General features: G+C 36.9%; 2 protein-coding genes across 3 annotated transcripts; one reads left to right on the top strand and one right to left on the bottom strand.

The window, feature by feature from the left end:
- Positions 1 to 326: 326 nt before the first annotated feature.
- On the top strand, positions 327 to 8,635 carry LOC141642259 (nuclear transport factor 2). 2 transcript variants are annotated; one of them, XM_074450994.1, is made up of 9 exons: positions 327 to 578; positions 680 to 811; positions 4,848 to 5,154; positions 5,456 to 5,721; positions 5,833 to 6,034; positions 6,479 to 6,600; positions 6,709 to 6,774; positions 7,522 to 7,597; positions 8,245 to 8,635. In XM_074450994.1, the coding sequence occupies exons 1-9, from the start codon at positions 549 to 551 to the stop codon at positions 8,373 to 8,375; spliced, it is 1,332 nt and encodes a 443-aa protein (XP_074307095.1). In that variant the 5' UTR covers positions 327 to 548; the 3' UTR covers positions 8,376 to 8,635. The 2 variants fall into 2 exon arrangements, with proteins under 2 accessions (XP_074307095.1, XP_074307094.1); XM_074450993.1 differs by having other exon boundaries at positions 680 to 814.
- A 1,299-nt stretch (positions 8,636 to 9,934) lies between these two features.
- On the bottom strand, positions 9,935 to 17,126 carry LOC141642258 (glutamyl-tRNA(Gln) amidotransferase subunit B, chloroplastic/mitochondrial). Its single transcript, XM_074450992.1, has 9 exons — positions 16,992 to 17,126; positions 15,797 to 16,477; positions 14,800 to 15,009; positions 14,406 to 14,546; positions 14,089 to 14,292; positions 12,346 to 12,543; positions 11,261 to 11,329; positions 10,606 to 10,722; positions 9,935 to 10,446 (listed from the first exon to the last, which is right to left on the bottom strand). The coding sequence occupies exons 2-9, from the start codon at positions 16,427 to 16,429 to the stop codon at positions 10,366 to 10,368; spliced, it is 1,653 nt and encodes a 550-aa protein (XP_074307093.1). The 5' UTR covers positions 16,430 to 16,477; positions 16,992 to 17,126; the 3' UTR covers positions 9,935 to 10,365.
- Positions 17,127 to 18,945: the final 1,819 nt, after the last annotated feature.

Below are 18,945 nucleotides of genomic sequence, written 5' to 3'. Positions count from 1 at the left end.
AATAAACACTCGGTTGGGTTAATACGGGTTCGGTCAACTTCCGTCTTGAGTTCGGATGTCGGGTCTGGTTATCGGGCGGGGTCAAATTTTATCAGGTTTAGGTTCAACCCCGAAAATATGACCGTATTAAACTCAAACGAGAGGGCTTTTACTACTTTAGTAATCCTACCAATCAAAATTAGACTAAATAATTTACACAACAACAACAACAAAAAAAAAAAATTATATAAAGAGAAAAAGCATCTCATTTTATCCCAAACAAATATAATCTCAATTTCTCTTCTAAATAACATTTTCCACACCACATTTGTCAAAAAAAAAAAAAAAAACATTTTCCACACCAATCCAAAAAAACCTATCTTTAGTTGTAGCACTAGCATTACTACTCCTTTTACACATTACTACTACTACTGGAAACAGCATATCCATCCATCGTCTTCAACCTTTGATTTTTCCAAGATCTACGCTACTCAGAGAAACCCTAGCTTTTTAGGGTTTCTCCTCCTCCTCTTCATCCTTTCTCTCTCCTCTCTCTTCTCTCTCCAACAATGGCGACCTCTTACATGACTGCTAATCAGGTATGTATTCCTTACTTACTATCTAATTCTTCATCTTTTTCGTCTTCCTTGATTGTGTAATTCTTTAATTGATTAATTGATTGAATTTTTATGTTATGCAGGTAGGTACGTACTTTGTGACGCAGTATTATACGATGCTTCAACAAAGCCCGGAATTTGTTCATCAGCTTTACTCCGAGGCTAGCACTGTGCTTCGCATTGACGGTCATCGTAGCGAAATGGCTTCCGCAATGGTGGTAGATTTCGGAATCTTTGCCTTTTTTAATTTGCGATTTCTTTGCGTGTGTGTGTTTGACTTATTTTTGCTAGTTTAGATTACTAATTGTGCCAATTACTGAGGACCTTTGATTGAATTTTGGTTTTAGTATTCGATATTAAGGAGTTTTATGTTTGACTCTTGATAACGGAATTGCTAATTGTGCCAATCAGTGAGGAACTTTGATTGAATTTTGGTTTTAGTATACGATATTAAGGAGTTTTATGTTTGATTCCTGATAACGGAATTGCGTAACTAAATGAAATATTCAGCCTATTTTGTACTCGGCACATTATATTAAGGATTAAACTGACTAAAACTGGTTAGAAATCGCTCAAAATGGCGGACCTTATCTAATTGAAAGTACCAATTTTTTTCTACTTAAGAAGTGTCATAATCGGTAGAAAATTTCTAAACAAATTGTGTTAGGTAGTAAATTGTAAAAATGGGTAATTAGCGTTTTAATAATTTGGTGGATGTAATGATGGACTCTACAATTTGTGGGGTTATTTAGTACTGCCTTTGTAGAAAATTGGGGAAAAAAAATAAGAGGGATGGAACTATGGAAGTACATATACTGTATGTGAGTAAATTATATGCCTCCTATTTGTGTGCATGCTTTCATATAGTTCATATTTTCGAATCCAAAAGATGTGACAACCATAGTCACAGAATGACAATAACTTTGGGATTACATAAATTTGTATCCAAGATATATTATTTTACAATGGTAGTATAAGTATAAAAACAGTCTTAAGAGTGGATTTTTCTTTCATGTTATTATTTTGGCGGTTTTTCCATATTTTCAATGGAGTCAAAGACTCATTACTCTTTGGTTATGGATTATAATGGAATAAATCAAAATGGCTCACTAAAGAAGCGCTTCTTTCTTTTGTGAAGTAGCGGTCCTTCAATGCAGTTCTCGACGCAATTTTCATCTTGGGTCATTCGGAAACAGCCTCTTTGTGTTGCCAACACAAGGGTAAGGCTGCGTACATCCGACCCCCCCTTACCCCTCAATTTGCGGGAGCCATTGAGGCACTGGGGTAATGTTGTTGTTGTTATTATTTTGGCGGTGAATAAAGAAGTTTGTGTTTTTTGAATTAAGCACTTTGAAAGGAAGAGATTTTTAGTGAATAAGTGAGTGATTCCTAATTAAATGACGCTAACTCCTATATAAGACCGTCTTAATGTGATGCCAAGCCAGATATTGATGAATATTTGATGTTGGCAATCAATTATATGGGTAATTGGGTTAGTCTCTTATCCTAAAAACTGTTGTAAAAAAATGAAAATTGAGACTGTCTATAATTAGTATACATTGACCATTGAGGAATAAATAGTTCATTTTACTTGCTAGAGCTTGTGAAATTCATGGATAAGGTTTTTTTTAAAAACTAATAGTATGCTTGGTTATACAATGTGGCGTTCATAGAGAGTTTGGTGTCCTATTTTCTTTACAATAATAGGCCGTTTGAATTGTGAAACAAGTTGTGGGTTTCTGTTAGTGGTGAAGCTAAAGAATGGAACTTCTGAAGGAAGTGTTTCTGGTTAACAAGGATCATGTTTGGAAAGCAGATAAGTTGGAGTTTGCTAAAGGGGTGCACTCTGTAATTGAGTTTTTGTGAAAAGTAGCTTGCGTGCAGTAGATGATATTGGTAATGGGGAGGCGAAAGGCGGTGTAGCTATGCTTTGGAGTTCACTGTGAACTACTGACATATGCAGCTGGCATACGCAGTAATAGTTGAAAGATAATCATCATTTGTTGAGAGAACAAAGAGACAATCTAGGATTTCAAAGGGAACTGATTTTGTGTGCCAAATATATTAACAATGGTTTTGCTTCCTTCGCTGTGAAGAAAAGGGTAACATAATGGACAAGTAAAAGGAGGTAATGAAACTCAAGCCGAATGAAGCTCATTGTGCTTTCTGCACACATTTTGTGTCTTGGTAGCGAAGCTTTGGCATGGAAGTAAGGAGGAGTTGCTTAGATTGTTAAAAAAAACTTTTGGTTGAAGTATAGTAGTTTAGGATTCTCATATTGTAGCAGCTTGATCAAACTCTTTAAATTAAGAGAGATATTTAATGGTTTTAATCATCTAAGGACTGCTTTTTCTGCACTTCACCCTCATCTAAGTTTCATTAAACCTATATTAGGGAGCTGAGATTATTGACATGATATTTACGGTTGAGAGAATGAGAGGCTACGGTTAACGAGGATGAGAGGCTCGGACTTGGAGTCTATTCTTGATGGATGGATTCCCGTCTTTCTACAAAAATTAAATTAAAGCGGAGACTAATAATTTTGGATTTTGTACTATGATTTTCACTGCTGTGTAAAATTTATGCTGTATGAGTAGGTACTTCTGGTGCTCAAAAGACAATAATTGTCGGAAGTGTAATTAGTGTAAAGCAATTTCCTGATAATGTTATTACCATCCGTGTAGAAGTGTAGTGTATGGCATTTTTGTGTATGTAAGTTTAGGTTTCTTTGTACTTTTTACTAATAATAAAATAGCAACTAAGCCTTAATTTTGAGTAAAGTGAACCATCTTATGTGATAAAAGTCAATGTTAGTTAAAAGAAATGTAAAAGGCGTAAAATGAGGGAAGCCCTTTGAAAGAAATTAAGATGTAAATCCGTGATATACAAGAGAACCTTAAACCCTAATTGTTTTGTTTTATTTTATGAAGCCGTCAATGACTGTAAAATAATAAAAATAGGGGAAAACAAAAAAGGGACTACATGATAAGTAGTTCATACTAATAAATTTAATACTCATAAACATGTGTAAAGCCTTTTTTTTGTTTTGTTTTAGGAGTAAGAAATTTGGAAAAGATTAAATTGAAAAATAAAAACATAATAATAGTAGTAGTTATAGATAAATCTGTATCTTCCATATAAATTTGTATTCTACCTTCACCAAGAACAACACCTAGGCGCAATGCTGTTTTCAGTTACCCCTCTGCTTGTCTCTTCAATTTTCTTCCACTGGTCATAGTTTTTTCACTTTGCCTTTTGTGCCTTAGTGGTATTTGTCTCAAATGCCGCAAACACCACCTTAGGTGAACCTTCCTGTTCCTGAACTTTCATTATTTCTTGTTTTTTTCTCTAAAATAAAAAATTTGGACACACAATCACTTCATTACTCAACCGAACATTTTTTATTGCCATATTTATCTTGTGAACGTTTCTTACCAAACTTGAATCATAACGTAATTCTTGGCGTCAGCCTAACTACCACGTCCCTGAATTTTCCCTCAATCTATGGGGGCATTTGGATCATGTAGCACCAGTGTCACCTTGTGACACTTCTACTTCAATCAACATGTTTGATCTTCAAGTTTAATAATTTATGTTTTTAATTTTGGTGTTAAAAAAGCAAACATCAGGATCCTTATGGAAGCTGAATTAATTAAAAAAAAAAGTACTCATTCCGATTCCGAATTTCGTCCGTACTGGCACGAGTTTGAGTGAAAATTGCACTCACTTTTGAGTTTCGACATATGATTCTAGGGTCAAATGTGGTATTTGACTAAAAGAAACTGTAGTCTGTTACTATGTTACATACTAACATTTACTTAGGGATTCAGTTTTTAATATTCTTTCCTGTTGAGTGACTTTTACATTCCAGTAAGGAAGATGTGTATTGGCCATAAAACCTAGAATATGGCTATATCCTCACTCTTGATACTATCAAAAGAATGTTGAATTTGAAAGCCTATACCATGACTTTTAGCGTTGCTAAATCATTTATATTTTTGAACTTCAATTCTCTAACTGAAGTTTGTTACTTCTGAGTTGCTGTTGTTAGAGGCAAACCATCTGCGCCTTGTTGTTCAACTTTTGTAATATTTTTACTTTTTTGCCTGCATTATTTCCCAAGGGCGTTATTGCTATGATCTGCCTAGGTCGCTTCCCCTGCCCACGTGATCTCTCTCTTCCTCTCTTATTGTTCTTGATAATAGTAACCTTAAGCTGACTTCTAATAAATTAATTTCTCGGTCCTGGCAGCAAATCCACACTCTAGTTATGTCAATTCGCCTTACTTCCATCGAGATTAAGACGATAAATTCCCTTGAATCATGGAATGGAGGAGTGATTGTGATGGTCACAGGGACTTTACAAATGCGAGATTTCAGTGGAAGAAGGAAATTCGCTCAAACATTTTTCCTTGCTCCCCAAGAGAAAGGTTATTTTGTTCTCAGTGATATCTTTCACTTCATCGAGGATGACCAAATTCATCCATATTCAGCTTCTTTGATGGGTCAGAACAATCTGACTGGAAAGTTAAATGCTCCTTCAGCCATGCCGGAATCAGGTATGTAACTTGTTATGAGGTAGTCAATGTTGGTGCAAATTATATTTGTTGTCAAAGTCGTTAAATTGCAAGTTTTGGAGAAGCTAAAAAATGCTATATTTCTATATTTAATTCTGTGTATATGTTCACTTGTTGTCAACTCTTGAAAGTAAAAACTAAAACAAGCCTTAGAATTAGACATTGGCCTTACGATAAATGCTCATGCAACAGTGTGCGACATCTCATTTGAGTATGCTTATACTTGTGCTTCTGTTCCCTAGGATTTTTGCAGTCTTCTGATTGTGAGGTTACTGTTTTGCAGTGGCTAATTACATGATGAGTGGAGGAATGCAGGCCAGAGATTACATGTCTCCGGATAACATTGAGGAGAATGGTGGTATTGATAATTATTCAATTCCAGATCAACGGCTGCAACAAGTCGCTGAAGTCGAGAGTGTCCTTGAAGACCATTCTAGGGAGCAGGCAAATGGTTTTCTTGAATGTCCAATAGATCCCGTACAAGAAGTTCCACCAATGTCGATGGAGGAATCTGTAGAGGAGCCACAAAAGCATACATATGCCTCTGTTGTATGTGTTCCTCTTACCCTAACTTGCTATGCTAAAACATACCTAAATAGTTTGTTTTATCAGATGGGACTTAGTTATTAAAATATTAAAAGATTTCCCTTGTTTCTGAAGTTACGGGCTGCCAAAGCTCAGGCAGCGCAGGGTACATCTGTAGCACACGCACAGTCTTCTAACAAGAGAGGGACACCGGCTTCAGAATGGCAACAACAATCTGCTGCTCAACCATCCCAGCAACAGTCGAGTTCAACACAGGCTGTGAATGTTAGTATGGCAGGAGATATGAGTGAGGATTTTTCGACAGTAGGTGATCTTGGTATGTAAAGTCCCTTTTAGCATATTTTTTTAGTCTCAATGCTTCCTTCCCCATCCAGTAGGTTGTCAGAAGATGGATGCAATTTTTTAATGCCTCGTACTCCCTTCTCTTTGTTGACATTTCCAATAAAGCCAAAGCCTCATATTCTTCAGTTTCGGATTATTGTGAAGTAGCAGTACTTTGATGCAATTTTTTCATGGGTCTTTCGTAAAAAGCCTCTCAACATACGGGTAGGGATGTGTGCATCCAGCCTTCTTTACCCCGAAACTTACGAGAATTCTAGAAGCACTGGGAACCTGGGGTAATGTTGTTGACTTCCTTGCCTTTGTTGTCATTCATTTTTTTGATTCTTGAGTAGGTGGATTTTTACCTTTTAATAACATGAGGAATTGAGGATTGATGTTGTTGATAACTTCTCAATATCTGACTTGATGTTACTGTCAGGTGAGATAAAGTCAGTATACGTGAGGAACTTGCTTCCAACTGTGTCTTCTTCAGAGATAGAGGAGGAGTTTAAGAAGTTTGGTCAACTAAGTTCTGAAGGGGTAGCCATTAGAAGACTGAAGGTATTTTGGCATCACCTGGTCTTTCACAGGACTAATATTGTACAACTGCAAGAGTTACGTAAACTTTTTATCATGGTTCTTATTTGCTTCCTTTGTTCTGGCATACAGGATACTGATGTGTGTTATGCGTTTGTTGAGTTCGAAGACATTGCTTCTGTCCAGAGTGCAATTAAGGTTTGTCTGATCCTGGAGAAACAATCTTGTTTCTCTTGTCTTTTTCAAATTGTTATTTTTAGGCTGTGTTACTCCGACTCTCCGACATGGTGTCGTGCCTGACACATGTCGGAGTGTCGGACACGGCTATTTTGGGTGAATTTTCCTATTTTGTGGTCTAAATTGAAGTGTCGAAGTGTCGTGTTGTGTGTCTGACACACGACACGGCAGTTAAGTGAAGTGTCGGAGTATCTTATTTTTTAGGTATTATCCCTGTCTCATTGGGGTGCTTGGGTGTTCTCTTTTGGGCCAATTTAAAATGTTTCCATGGTTTCCACACTTATATATTTCTTTTCTAAATGTATTTTCATTTAGATACACGATAAAATCATGTGACGTCTTATTTTTACACTGTTAAATAAACAGTCTCACATTCGAGTGAATGGTGAAACTGGCTGTTATGTTGTGTCGTGTAATTACTTTATATTTAACCAAACCATGCAAACATTTTTGCAATGAGGAGCCCCGGGAATAATTGAACTATGGATTTCTTTTCTGCTTTATCATGTGTTTATTACTTTAATATGTTCTGAAAGTAACGGAGTCAATTCTGCAGTTCTCATTGTTTGTTGGGAGAAAGTAACATAGTCGATTATGCACATCTTTTAGTTGTTGGGATTGCAATATCTTGTGGAGTTTAGGGGTGAAAGTTTCGATGTTGTATCTTTGTGCCGACTTCTGACATTTGTTATACCGTTCACTATGAAGGCTGGTTCTGTTGAGATTGCTGGACGACAGGTATACATCGAAGAACGAAGAGCAAATAGCAGTTTTGCACGTGGAAGTATGTAACCCTCTTCTCTTTCTTGCCTTAAAAGTTTCTAGAGCAAATATCTTGCACCTTCCTTTTGATTCTTAACTTACGATACTAAGGCCTGACTTCTAGTCACCCGAATGCCTGGTTTGTTAGTTAGGCTGCGAGTCAGATTTGGGTACCTATCCAAATGCTGGGATTGGCATGACTCAATTTTCAGACATGGGGATTTTTTTTTTCTAAAATGAGGATACAAGTGCACGGACGCGTCTCCAAAACAAAATATTTTTAGTTGTATGATAGTGAATAAAAAAAAGAGATGTTGAAGGAAGAGTTGAGTAAAAATACCAAACACACCCTCTTTCTCAACTTTTGTCATGTGGACCTCCTTTTTTTATTCTACGATTAAAGGATTGGAAAGAGTTAGGTACTGATTTCATATTAGTTATCTTGAGTGCTGCGTCGGACTTGGGGGCCTCGTAAATGAGAAACTGAGCTATCATAGCGCGTGCTATTTCATGAGAATTTGTCCAGTTTTTTTGCTTAAAATGACGCTTTGAAGTATCTTTTGTCGCAATGACGCCTTGAGTTACAAATTATTGTAACATCACAGTTCTTAAAGCACTGAAGCTGCAATACTGCAGGCTTTTCTAACTGAACTACATATATTTTGGCAGGGAGAGGGAGAGGCAGGGCTAGCTATCAGCCTGAAGCTTCTAGAGGAAGATTTGGTGGTCGTTCTTACAGCAGGGGGGCTGCACACGTTGGCGAGCGCGACTTCACCCGATCGAGGGGAAACGGCTATTAATCCATTTTAGGCAAGTATCAGAGTGAACAACAATTCAGGTTTAACGACGAAATATAGGTTACTTTTAGCGATATCCAATTAGTCGGAAAAATCAAACATATGGTAAAATCGTATTTTTACTTATTTTCAAAGTTGAAGAAATGCATTCTTTGAAGTGGCTCTGCGAACCTTGGGCTCAGTTGCCTCGTTGCTGTTTATTGTTTGGCAGTTCTGTTCATTTTTATGAAAAGCTAGAGCGTACACTACTGCTTTGAGAAACCTTCCCGTCCACTCTTGTTCTTTCGATTGTTTTTTTTTCCACTTATTTTCGAGCTTGGTAGGTGTTATTGCTTGTTTTTGTTTCAAATGAGAACGCTATGTTGCGGGTGAGGATCGAACCCCAACTTCATGGTTGGGGTAACCACTTGAGCTAACTCTTGTTCTCTCGATTGGTGTTATTGCGATGTGGATTATTGAGACTATTACTCCTGTTTACAAGTAATTCGGAAAGTTTATTGTAGGGACATTTGGGACTTGGGAGTATTAGCTTACGTAGCATCTAGAGCTCTTCATGGACGGGACGCCCCATTAGGCCCGTCCCGTCCCGCCCGCTAACAAAGCTGGCTTGTACAACATATTTTCCCAAATTTACAAAGGCCTAGCCCACGAACCCGCCCAAAACCCACGAGCTTGTATGTCTGTGGGCCAAAAAAATCATGCCAGCCCGGCCCAAGCCTGCATTTGACCACCTTTAGTAGCATCCCTTGTGACAAGGTAAATGCAGGCTATCTACTCTTGTTACAATACAATGCGGGCACATGAATTATTGTTGAAAATAATTTTTTGTAAAAAGATTTCAATATCAAATATAAATATTTTTGAAGCATATTGTAGTTTTTTTTGGAGTTAAAAGTGACGGTTATAGGAGTATAATACTTGCAATTCTATAAAATTTACTCATTCATGAACGTAAATGACCATAAAATCCCTTTTATTTTAATGATTTCATTAATACCCTTCTTTCCGTCTCTCTCTTCATTTGCTCTAAACAATTGTTTGATAAAGTGGCAAGTAAAAGAATTAGTGAAAGTTGGTATATAGTCACACATGACATAATTAAAAGTTGTTACAAACGACGATGAAATGACTGCTAACATAGTGAATGGATAACAGAAAAGGCCGTCAGGCATATTTGCCGAAGGAACGCTCAAAGTCAAAAAAATTTGCAAATAGGGGATATGGGGTGAAACTATTTGTAGAGAATGAGTCCACATCGAATAAAAGATAAAAACACAATTTCAAGTAGCGGCTTTACTTTGCACATACAAAGCAATACGGACGAGATTTTATCCCTTTAATTAGACCGATGACTTTATCCCTATCAAAAAATTTCACACTACTGTGTTTAATTCTGTGAATAGAGCAAAGCCGTTATTCGAAAGTGCGGCTTTGCTCCAAAATGCTCCATGGACTCATTCTCTACAAGTAGTTTCACCCACCCCCGTTTCCAGATTTTCTTCCCTTTGAGCCTTTGAATAGAAACATTGGATAAATAAGAACAAAATACTGATCTTAGGTAATTTCTTTGAGAAAGGTTTAGCAATATTATTCAGTAAAATAAGTCTTTAATATATGTTCCAATAAATAAGGACCATAAAAATGAGATGAACGATAATTAATACACTGAACTTACAGGAATGAACGATCCAAACATGCTGCAGCTCCCTTTTGCCTTTTGTATGTGTACAAGTACAACCAAGTCTGTTGCTAATCTATTTATAAAACGACATATATTCATATAAATTATCGTCCATAAAGTCTAAAAACGTTAAATAAATTAATTAAAACGTAAAATTGAGATATAAAAGGAACCCTAAAGAAAATCTTCACACTTCTTCATGTTCAAAATTGGAGGCACACCCACTCTCGGCGTTTTCTCAAGAGTATTTGTTAAGAATTCCTCGAAAATTTTGACCTCCTTAAGCCTGATTAGTAGGATGTGTAAGAATTCTCAGCTCCCAGCGTTTAATTTTTCCAGGAGTATTTTGTTTAGAATCCCTGGATTTGCCTTGCCTTTAGATTCTTTCATCACCTGACATTCAATAAATTTCAAGATTCGATATAATTCAAATAAGTCAAAAATAAAACTGATTGATTAGTAATAAATACAATAGCGCAAATTGGAATTTGTTTATAGAGGAAAAACCAAAGATAACTAGAACTAGAAGTGTCATCTTAATGACCCAAATACCTGACCGGCGAAGAAGCCTTGCAATTTTGTTCTGCCTCCACGGTATTGTTCCACTTGCTTCGGATTGGCTTCAAGTATTTTGTCAATCATCTTCTCTATTTCAGCGGGATCAGTTATCTGTGAATTCGTTGGATAAGAGAAAGCTGATAGTAGCTCAATCATAATACAAATTTACAATACGAGTAACCACAGTTTGGCAAAAATTAGTTATTCTTCTGTAGGAAGTTTCTTTTCATGTTTAGTTATGATTTCAACGAGTTGAACTGGGCTACAAATAATCGAGAGCTTGACAAGAAAGATCAGCTACCAAATGGCTACAGCACAAAAGAAATGTAGTCTTACGCTTTAAGCAAAAGTTTGCATTAGGACTAATGCAAGGCTCAACTGTAACGGTCTAATATTGGTTGTATTAGCCTTGCGTTGGTATGAAACATCTGTGCCGGTCACATGTCGACTATCTTTGACAACCCTTTATATATCTAATAAATACTGATAGTTAGGCAACTATCAACAACGACGACAACGACGATAATACCTTGAGCAAAAACTTCTCCCTCATCCAAAATGATATCTAAACTCTTTATGACTCATGACCTTTCCCCACCCACCAGAAAAATGAAAGAAAAAGAAACACAAGCATAGGTGGACAACTTGCCTGGACCAAATTCTTGTCTTTGATCAATCCCTTGACAGTTCCTCCTTTAGCAATTAGCTCAAAAAGTATCTGGAGTGTAAATGATCAGAACACAATACTTCATTCAGAAATTCAGAATCATGGTGAAGCAATGAAACACTACATGGATCAGTCAGAATCTCATAGGAATCAAAACTTTTAACCTCTGAAGTCTGAACACACGCGACAAAAGGATTAAACATCTAAGCTGGATATATACCTAATCTACTACGGAGTAGTTTTCAAGTCAGAGTAAATGTTTATAAATAAAACATGTAACATTTTTTTTTTTTGCGCGCCTCGTGTTTGAAACATTCCAATGGTAGCAACCAAGACATTTCCTCTGCCTTTATATGTTCTTCACATTGATATTACAAGTCTCCAAGAACTCAAAGCCTCAAACCATACATGTACTACATTTATACTTCCTCCATTCAAGTCCAAATACCCCATTTCTTTTTGTAAATATGCAATGCACATATTGCAACGTTAATATATTTAATGACACATTATAAAGTTTCGATATTCTTTTTGTACTTATGAAGACAAAACAAACAAAGATCACACAAGACTATATTTTCTCATATATATTGCAAAAAGATTATGAAGATTCTTCCATGCAACGAGGGCCTGACATGACAAACCGCAAAGCTCGAGTTGAAGGCGCAAGTGTTATACTCTTATAGACACGAGGCGCACAGATTTTGCAAACAAATTTATATTGTCAAGATGAAGTCGTTCAATACTTCCGTTTTTGGATTTTACGGAGATAATGGAGCAGAAAAAAAGGAGATAAAGAGGAAATCAGGAGAATGACAGTGATGAAAGGAAGAAAAATAATGATAAAGAGAGGATGAAGAGGCCGAGGGGAAATTGGGAAAGTACTAGCCCCAAATAGGGTATAGTTATTATCTATTTTCATCTCCTCCTCAATCCACCGTCACCACTACCATCTACTTTACTTCGTATTTTTCCTGCATTAACTCCGAACAATTATTGCCAATCCAAGTAAAATCTAAAACTGTATGCAAGATGGCAAAGCCACTGAGTATAATATAAAAGCGCACCTCTTTACCAATTTTGCCACTGATTGTCCCACTTTTAATTGAATCGATGAGTTCAGCTAACTCATTAGGAGTAAGCTTTATCTCATTTATGGAGACTTTTTCATTCTTCATATAAGCTGCAATATCACTCATTATCCAATTGGCAGCCAGCTTCGCATCTGCACCCTTTGATAGGGTAGCATCAAAAAAATCTGCAACCTGTATGTCAAAATCGATCAGGAAAAGAGCATCTACTTTTTTTATGATTTGAAAAATCTCTATGGAGAAGCATAGACAGCAGGGAAAACAGATACACCTTAATACAAGCAGAAAAGTTAAACATTAGTAACAAAGAGGCCTTTGATTGAACCTTCTAAAACAGAATTTTCCAGTTCTACTTTAACCTTGTAGCAGATTAACCTATTATTAAGGAAAAATATCATAATGCAGCACATCATGCGGAGACCAATATCAGCTAGTACAACATTGTTCTAGTACATTACAAACTCCTGCTTCTGGCGAGGTTAGGAAGGTTGTATGTACACGGCCTTCTCCATGTAATGAAAATACTAAGAGTTTGTTTCCGAAATCCAAATGACCCTAATGAAAATTACATCGAAAGACTACTACATCATAATGTAGAAATCACCTTAACTTTAGTGAGTCAGTTTTATAGTACTCAAAAAGCAAAAGAATAACGACTCTTTAGCTCTAGTAGAAGCATAATTAACTTAGATACAACTATAATTTATAAACAACAAAAACTGTTGCATGAAATAAGATGGTTATTTTCAGCTGAATATAGTATAAATTTAGTATTGTACCATACTACCATCTATGTTACTCTCACTCTCAATACTATATCGTACACGTTTGTGATACTCAACACTCGGACATGGGTATGACACTTGGACGCTTCATTTTAAGCAAAAATATGAAAGTTTTTCATAAAGCAATCGAGTCGGAGATTTTGACATGTACACTTCTTGGTTTCTGCTTATGGAGTCTGAGTAATATAGCATACAATTGCCCAAATTTATTTAAGAAGCACGTTCTTATTGTACTAAGCAAACAAGTTTTACCCATATAATTGCAATTAGGCTCCTTTGGGCTCGAAACCTAATTAGGGCAAACACCCTCAAGTTTACCCGTATAATTGTAAAAGGGCTCTTTTGGGCTCGAAAACTCTCACTACAGCACTCTTCGAAACTTGATTAAAAGAAGTACTTCTCCCATCACCCGTAAATACAAAGTCATACTAAGTTACGAACAAATTCAGACAAATGAGATAGTAACAATTCCTCGAGGAGATATTCGATTCAGCAAAACTCTAACATCGACAGTTCCTCACATAAAGACTTCTTTAATAGTAGCTAAAATGATGGGCTAATTGCGCTCCATATAATTCACTCAGCAAGCCATTGGATAATGGGAAATGAGCTTTCATGCTCTTTCAAGTTACAAAAAACAAAGTCACTTAAAATTTTCAGACTTCGATCTGGATTTTCAAAGAAAAGGCAGTCTGTGGATCCAAAGTGCAGTAGGTTACAGGCCTTACAGCTAAGAAACAAAAATAGTGTACACTTTTTAAGTTGCCTGTCAACTGACAAATCACTATATTTTTGGTTTAGCTGTTACATGAAAAGAATAATCGCTAAATGCATAAAGTTTGTCCCAGAAGATTTAGAAACTTCAAACATTAAAACTCAAAATGCTAACAAATATAAATGTCATTGAGTCCTGACTGATAAGGAGAGTACTTACAGTTACATCATTGGCCAGGAAAACCACATCTTGCATGCCTAATCCCATATTTTCATATCGTCGTCTCTTCATCTCTGGAAGTTCTGGCAAACACTCGCGAATCTCCTTCACATAATTGTCATTCAAAATTACTTCTGGCAGGTCTGGCTCTGGGAAGTACCGATAGTCAGAAAGCCCTTCCTTCTTTCTCATAGTTACTGTTTTCTGACAATAAAAATTGCTTGAAAATAATAAGAAAAAGCACATAAATCAATAAAGTTTATAGCTTTAATGTTATGCATTTATGCATGATGAAGAGATCAGCATGTGGCAATGACCTGAGCACCCTCATCCCAAAGACGGGTCTCTTGTACAATTTGGTCCCCAAGACCTTGGCTGCAGAGCTGTGCTTGTCTTATGATCTCATAATCAATCGCCCTACTCATTGACGAAAATGCGTTCAAGTTTTTTATCTCTACCTGCCAAAACAATGTGAGAAGAGGGAAAAAAGGTGTTAGAAAAAGAAGAGATTACCCTTAAAATTCAAGGGATAACACACTCCAGATTGCCACAACAGAATGCCATGGTTTCTTGCAGTATTGTATGTAGCACGTAGCAGATCTTAGTCATTTGACATGAGATTTTAGCAGAGTTCAAACTAATTGACAGAGTATGAAATATGAATCACGAAAAATTCTCAAATGGAAAGAGGAAAAAGTTCAATAGATTCACCTTTGTTCCAAACTCCGCTTGCCCTATGGGGCGGATAGATATATTCACGTCACAGCGTAGCGACCCTTCTTGCATGTTACCATTACTCACGCCCAAATACCGAACCAACCTTTGTATTTCTGCCCCATATTCTGCAGCTTCTATTCCAGTTCTCATATCAGGTTCAGATACAATCTCAAGTAAAGGCACTCCAGCTCTATTTAGATCAACCTGCATTAAGGCCCTCAGAAAGTTATGATTTCCATGAAATTTCACGAGCCTCGGTAATAACAATAACCACCCAATGTGGTCTGACACATGTAAGGTCAAGGTCTGTACTCAGCCTGACATCCAACTAATTAGGAAAACTAATATAAAGAGTACTTTCGAGTTCCGAGGGATCCAGTAAAGACTTTATACAAGTGAATAAGATATAAACTATGTTTACTCAGCTTCCCTAAAATTCTTTTATTGAAACCTATGTAGAGATAAGCTCATTAGTTTCTGAAATTACATATCTACACTTGAAGTTAGATAGGGTCTTAGCCTCAAATACATTACCCGTGACATAAAAATCACTTAAGAGCTTGCTTGGACTAGGGACAATTATTATGGTAGTATGAATGAAAAATCAAAGGAATGTAGGTGGTGCGATGGTGGTTGATGATAGACAAAGGAGATGAAGATAGGATAGCAATTACCAAGTATCCAAAAGGGAGTTAATAGTTATCCGCCATTCCACCTTTGCCTACAATAATACAGTACCCTCGAGTGGAAGTAATAATTTGCCCACCACCCCTCCTGCTTTCACCATCCCTTATCTAAGTTATTCACAACCATCACTTTTCTTACTTTCTCATTATGTATTGAGCAAAATCCTGTAACGATTTCTTCCAGTCCAAACAATCTCTAAGCATTTGACAGAAGAGTCAATAGCTGACCACGCATGCTATAGACTGTACACCCATTTCTAAATGTACAACAATTCGAGATTATGATAAACTCAGAGCATTTTTACCTGAGAATGACTAGCACCGTCTGAGTGCATCAGTTTCCCTGCATCCTCTTCCATATGTACCCGAGTTATCCCAAACCTCCTATGACCACCACCAAACTCGGGTGGCAGATCCAAGTCAACAAACCCATTTGACGCAATCGGAATATCAAATTGCGATATCTGGTATCCCTTTGGCAAGTCAGGGTAAAAATACTGCTTCCGATCAAACTTCGAGTTCAATGCCAACTCACAGTTGAGAGCAAGGCCAAGCTTGACCGCACACTCAATGACCTTTGAATTCAAAACAGGCAAAGCACCAGGCAAGCCCATGCAAACTGGGCAAATATTGGTGTTTGGGATTGAACCATAGTTGTAGGCACACCCACAAAAGGCCTTAGTAAAAGTCGAGAGCTGAACATGGGTTTCTATACCTATGATTGGTTCATAATCTTTCAATATATTGTCAAGTCCTTTGTCTTGTTGGATTTGACATCTAACTCTCCCTGGCGACATTCGCTTATCACGGATCGTCACATTTTGTGTATGCAAACTCTTTGGCAAACAAAAGAAAATGCCAACTTTTTTGCTCAGAAACGAAGATGGGTAAATACACAACGGACGGATTTGCAACCCTCTATACAACATAGATGCCATCTTACTAACTACTTACACCAACTTCAACATCAAACAAGACTTCAGAATCTGCACCACCACAAAATTACACGATTTATATACCGTGGCACAACCAGGAATCGAAGATGAATTTGTAATGCAATAAAGTTTCACATTTTTATCCCTCAGGGAGCGGCCCCTCGTTCCGCAATTGTCTATATATAAGATTAAGAACATATGTTTAGAATGTACAACAAATCATTGAAGAACCCAGAAGTTGCAGCATTAATCAAAAGAACAAAGATGACTTCTTAGAACACATGAGAGTTTAATGAAATGCAGAACGGCAAATGCAGTTCAACAAGTAATGCCTATTACATGTTCGACGTAATGCCTGAGAGAATGGAGCAGGAATGAAGACTTGAAGAGGAACTGCTAACTATTATTCCCACCGTCTCAATCATTTATTTTATCGTTAATTAAAATAGACCTTGCAAAGAATAAACGAAAACCGTAAACAAATGATTGAGAAGGCAGAATAGTACAGTACGAGTATTTGAAATGGGGGAGTTAGAAGAGAAGAGAAGAGAAGAGCAGAGCATACATTGTTTAGGTACGTGGAGTTAGGCCGCAGGAAATGAGAGCAAGTTTGTAAGTCTATCCTCTTCAGACTCATCCTCTCCAAATTTCACTATTTCACGTCCACCACTAATTATTTACCCATAGGCCTTACCGTCTAACTTAAACTTATGTTTCGTTGCGCCCGGTCAAACATGAGAGTTGCAAAAATTTCATGAATTACTTTTCCGGTCATTTATTGTCCTTTGATAATTGTTGTCCTTTTTATTTTAAGAATAAATTTGATGAGTAATTTGATCATTCACAGTTTCACACCCAATTTATTCCACTTGTCATTTAATAATTGACCCCCTCCCATTTTCTTGATCTTTGTACCAAAATTAAAGGACAATAAATGATCGATACGGAGGAAGTATAAAATTGCAAAGATGCTAGGAATACACGGGGTGTACAAGGTCTTTGTACACTGACTAGTAATAATGCGACACATGTCAAAACCAATAAAGATTCCATTTTTTGTTTGGAGGAAACTAGGAGGGAAATTTTTACAAGTTTGGAGGGAGATTTTGGGTTAGGAGGGAAAGTTTATTAAGAATATTAAAAGTCATTTTTATTATAATTATTTATGATAATACTTTATAACAAAATCTTTAGACTTTATATTATACTAATTCCCAACAACCTCTATCAAATAAAATAAAATAAATCTCTGTACCATCATCTGAACCCGACCTTACTCCTCCGTTCTTAATCACTTGACCACCGCCAACAACCCGTTTCTCTCACCAGGAAACACCTGCAACCACCGCCGGTTTCTCCCACCAGCCACCTCCGACCACCGTCCACCGACCTCCAATTTTCGATCATCTCCGACGTCTCCGGTCAAATCTGGTCGTTGGTTTATCAATTTAATGAATTATTGTTGGTTTGTAAATATAAATAATAACCCTTTTCACTCCTTTTCTCCTCCATCAACCATCTAGCAACCAACTAATCATAATCTCAAAATCCCAAATGACGCCACATATAATATGGTTGATGGTGATGCATGGAGGAGAGAATTGAACTGGCGAGATGCAGGGGACGAGCAGGTAGTTGCTTGATTACAGGTTGTTGCGTCGGAGCAGAGAAGACGAACATAATGAATGGTGATGACGAAGGACGATGATGTCCATTAATGGTGCCGGTGAGATGCAACGAGGATGATGGAGGTTGAATTGTTCATTGTTGATGACGGGATTGATGCGAATTGGTGATGAGGAGTGGGACGGATTTGGTGGATGACGGGTTTGTGATTGTAGTCGTGGAGAGGAGCGGATGCCGGTTCGTTGGTGTTGTTGCTGCTGCCGGTGATGGTGAATTACGGAGCAACAATTCAGGCGAGATGCAGGGGAATATTGTGGAAATGGTGAGCCGATGGGTGACCTCGGTGGTGATGGAGATGGCTTGAGCAGGCCGTATGTGAATGGAGGGCGATGACATTCGTCTGGTAAACGGCGGGGATTGTGGCTGATGGGTTGTTTAAGGATGGAGGCTCTCTTTTCTGGGTAAAATGAAGGCTAAATATGTCTACCTTCATCAATCTTGATCCATCTATCTTACTAATTTGAATTAGATTAAAAACATGTAAACAAATAAATTATATGACGATGGGGTGAGCAAACTCGCCAATCATGATCCATTTCTTAATATTTGATTCATAACTTTGTATCCGCTTTCATTTTTTTAGTCTCACAACCCGGTTTTCAATCTATGACTTTTAAGTTAATATTTTAAAATTAGATGATACATGTTTTAAGACATAATATCATTATATAATTTCTAATTAATTTAAACTACAATTAGAGTGATTTAAATAGACTTAAATATGTGTATGACATAATAGTGTCACTTATAATCTACGGTTAATTTAAATTAATTAGAGTTAACTTCATAAATTTTCATTAATCTAGAAATATTTAAAGTTAAATTTATTTAAT

Source organism: Silene latifolia, chromosome 2 (genome assembly GCF_048544455.1).
Source record: "Silene latifolia isolate original U9 population chromosome 2, ASM4854445v1, whole genome shotgun sequence".
Taxonomy (NCBI): Eukaryota; Viridiplantae; Streptophyta; class Magnoliopsida; order Caryophyllales; family Caryophyllaceae; genus Silene; species Silene latifolia.
The sequence above is the reverse complement of the archived record's forward strand: the minus strand, read 5'-3'. Positions and strand labels throughout refer to the sequence as shown.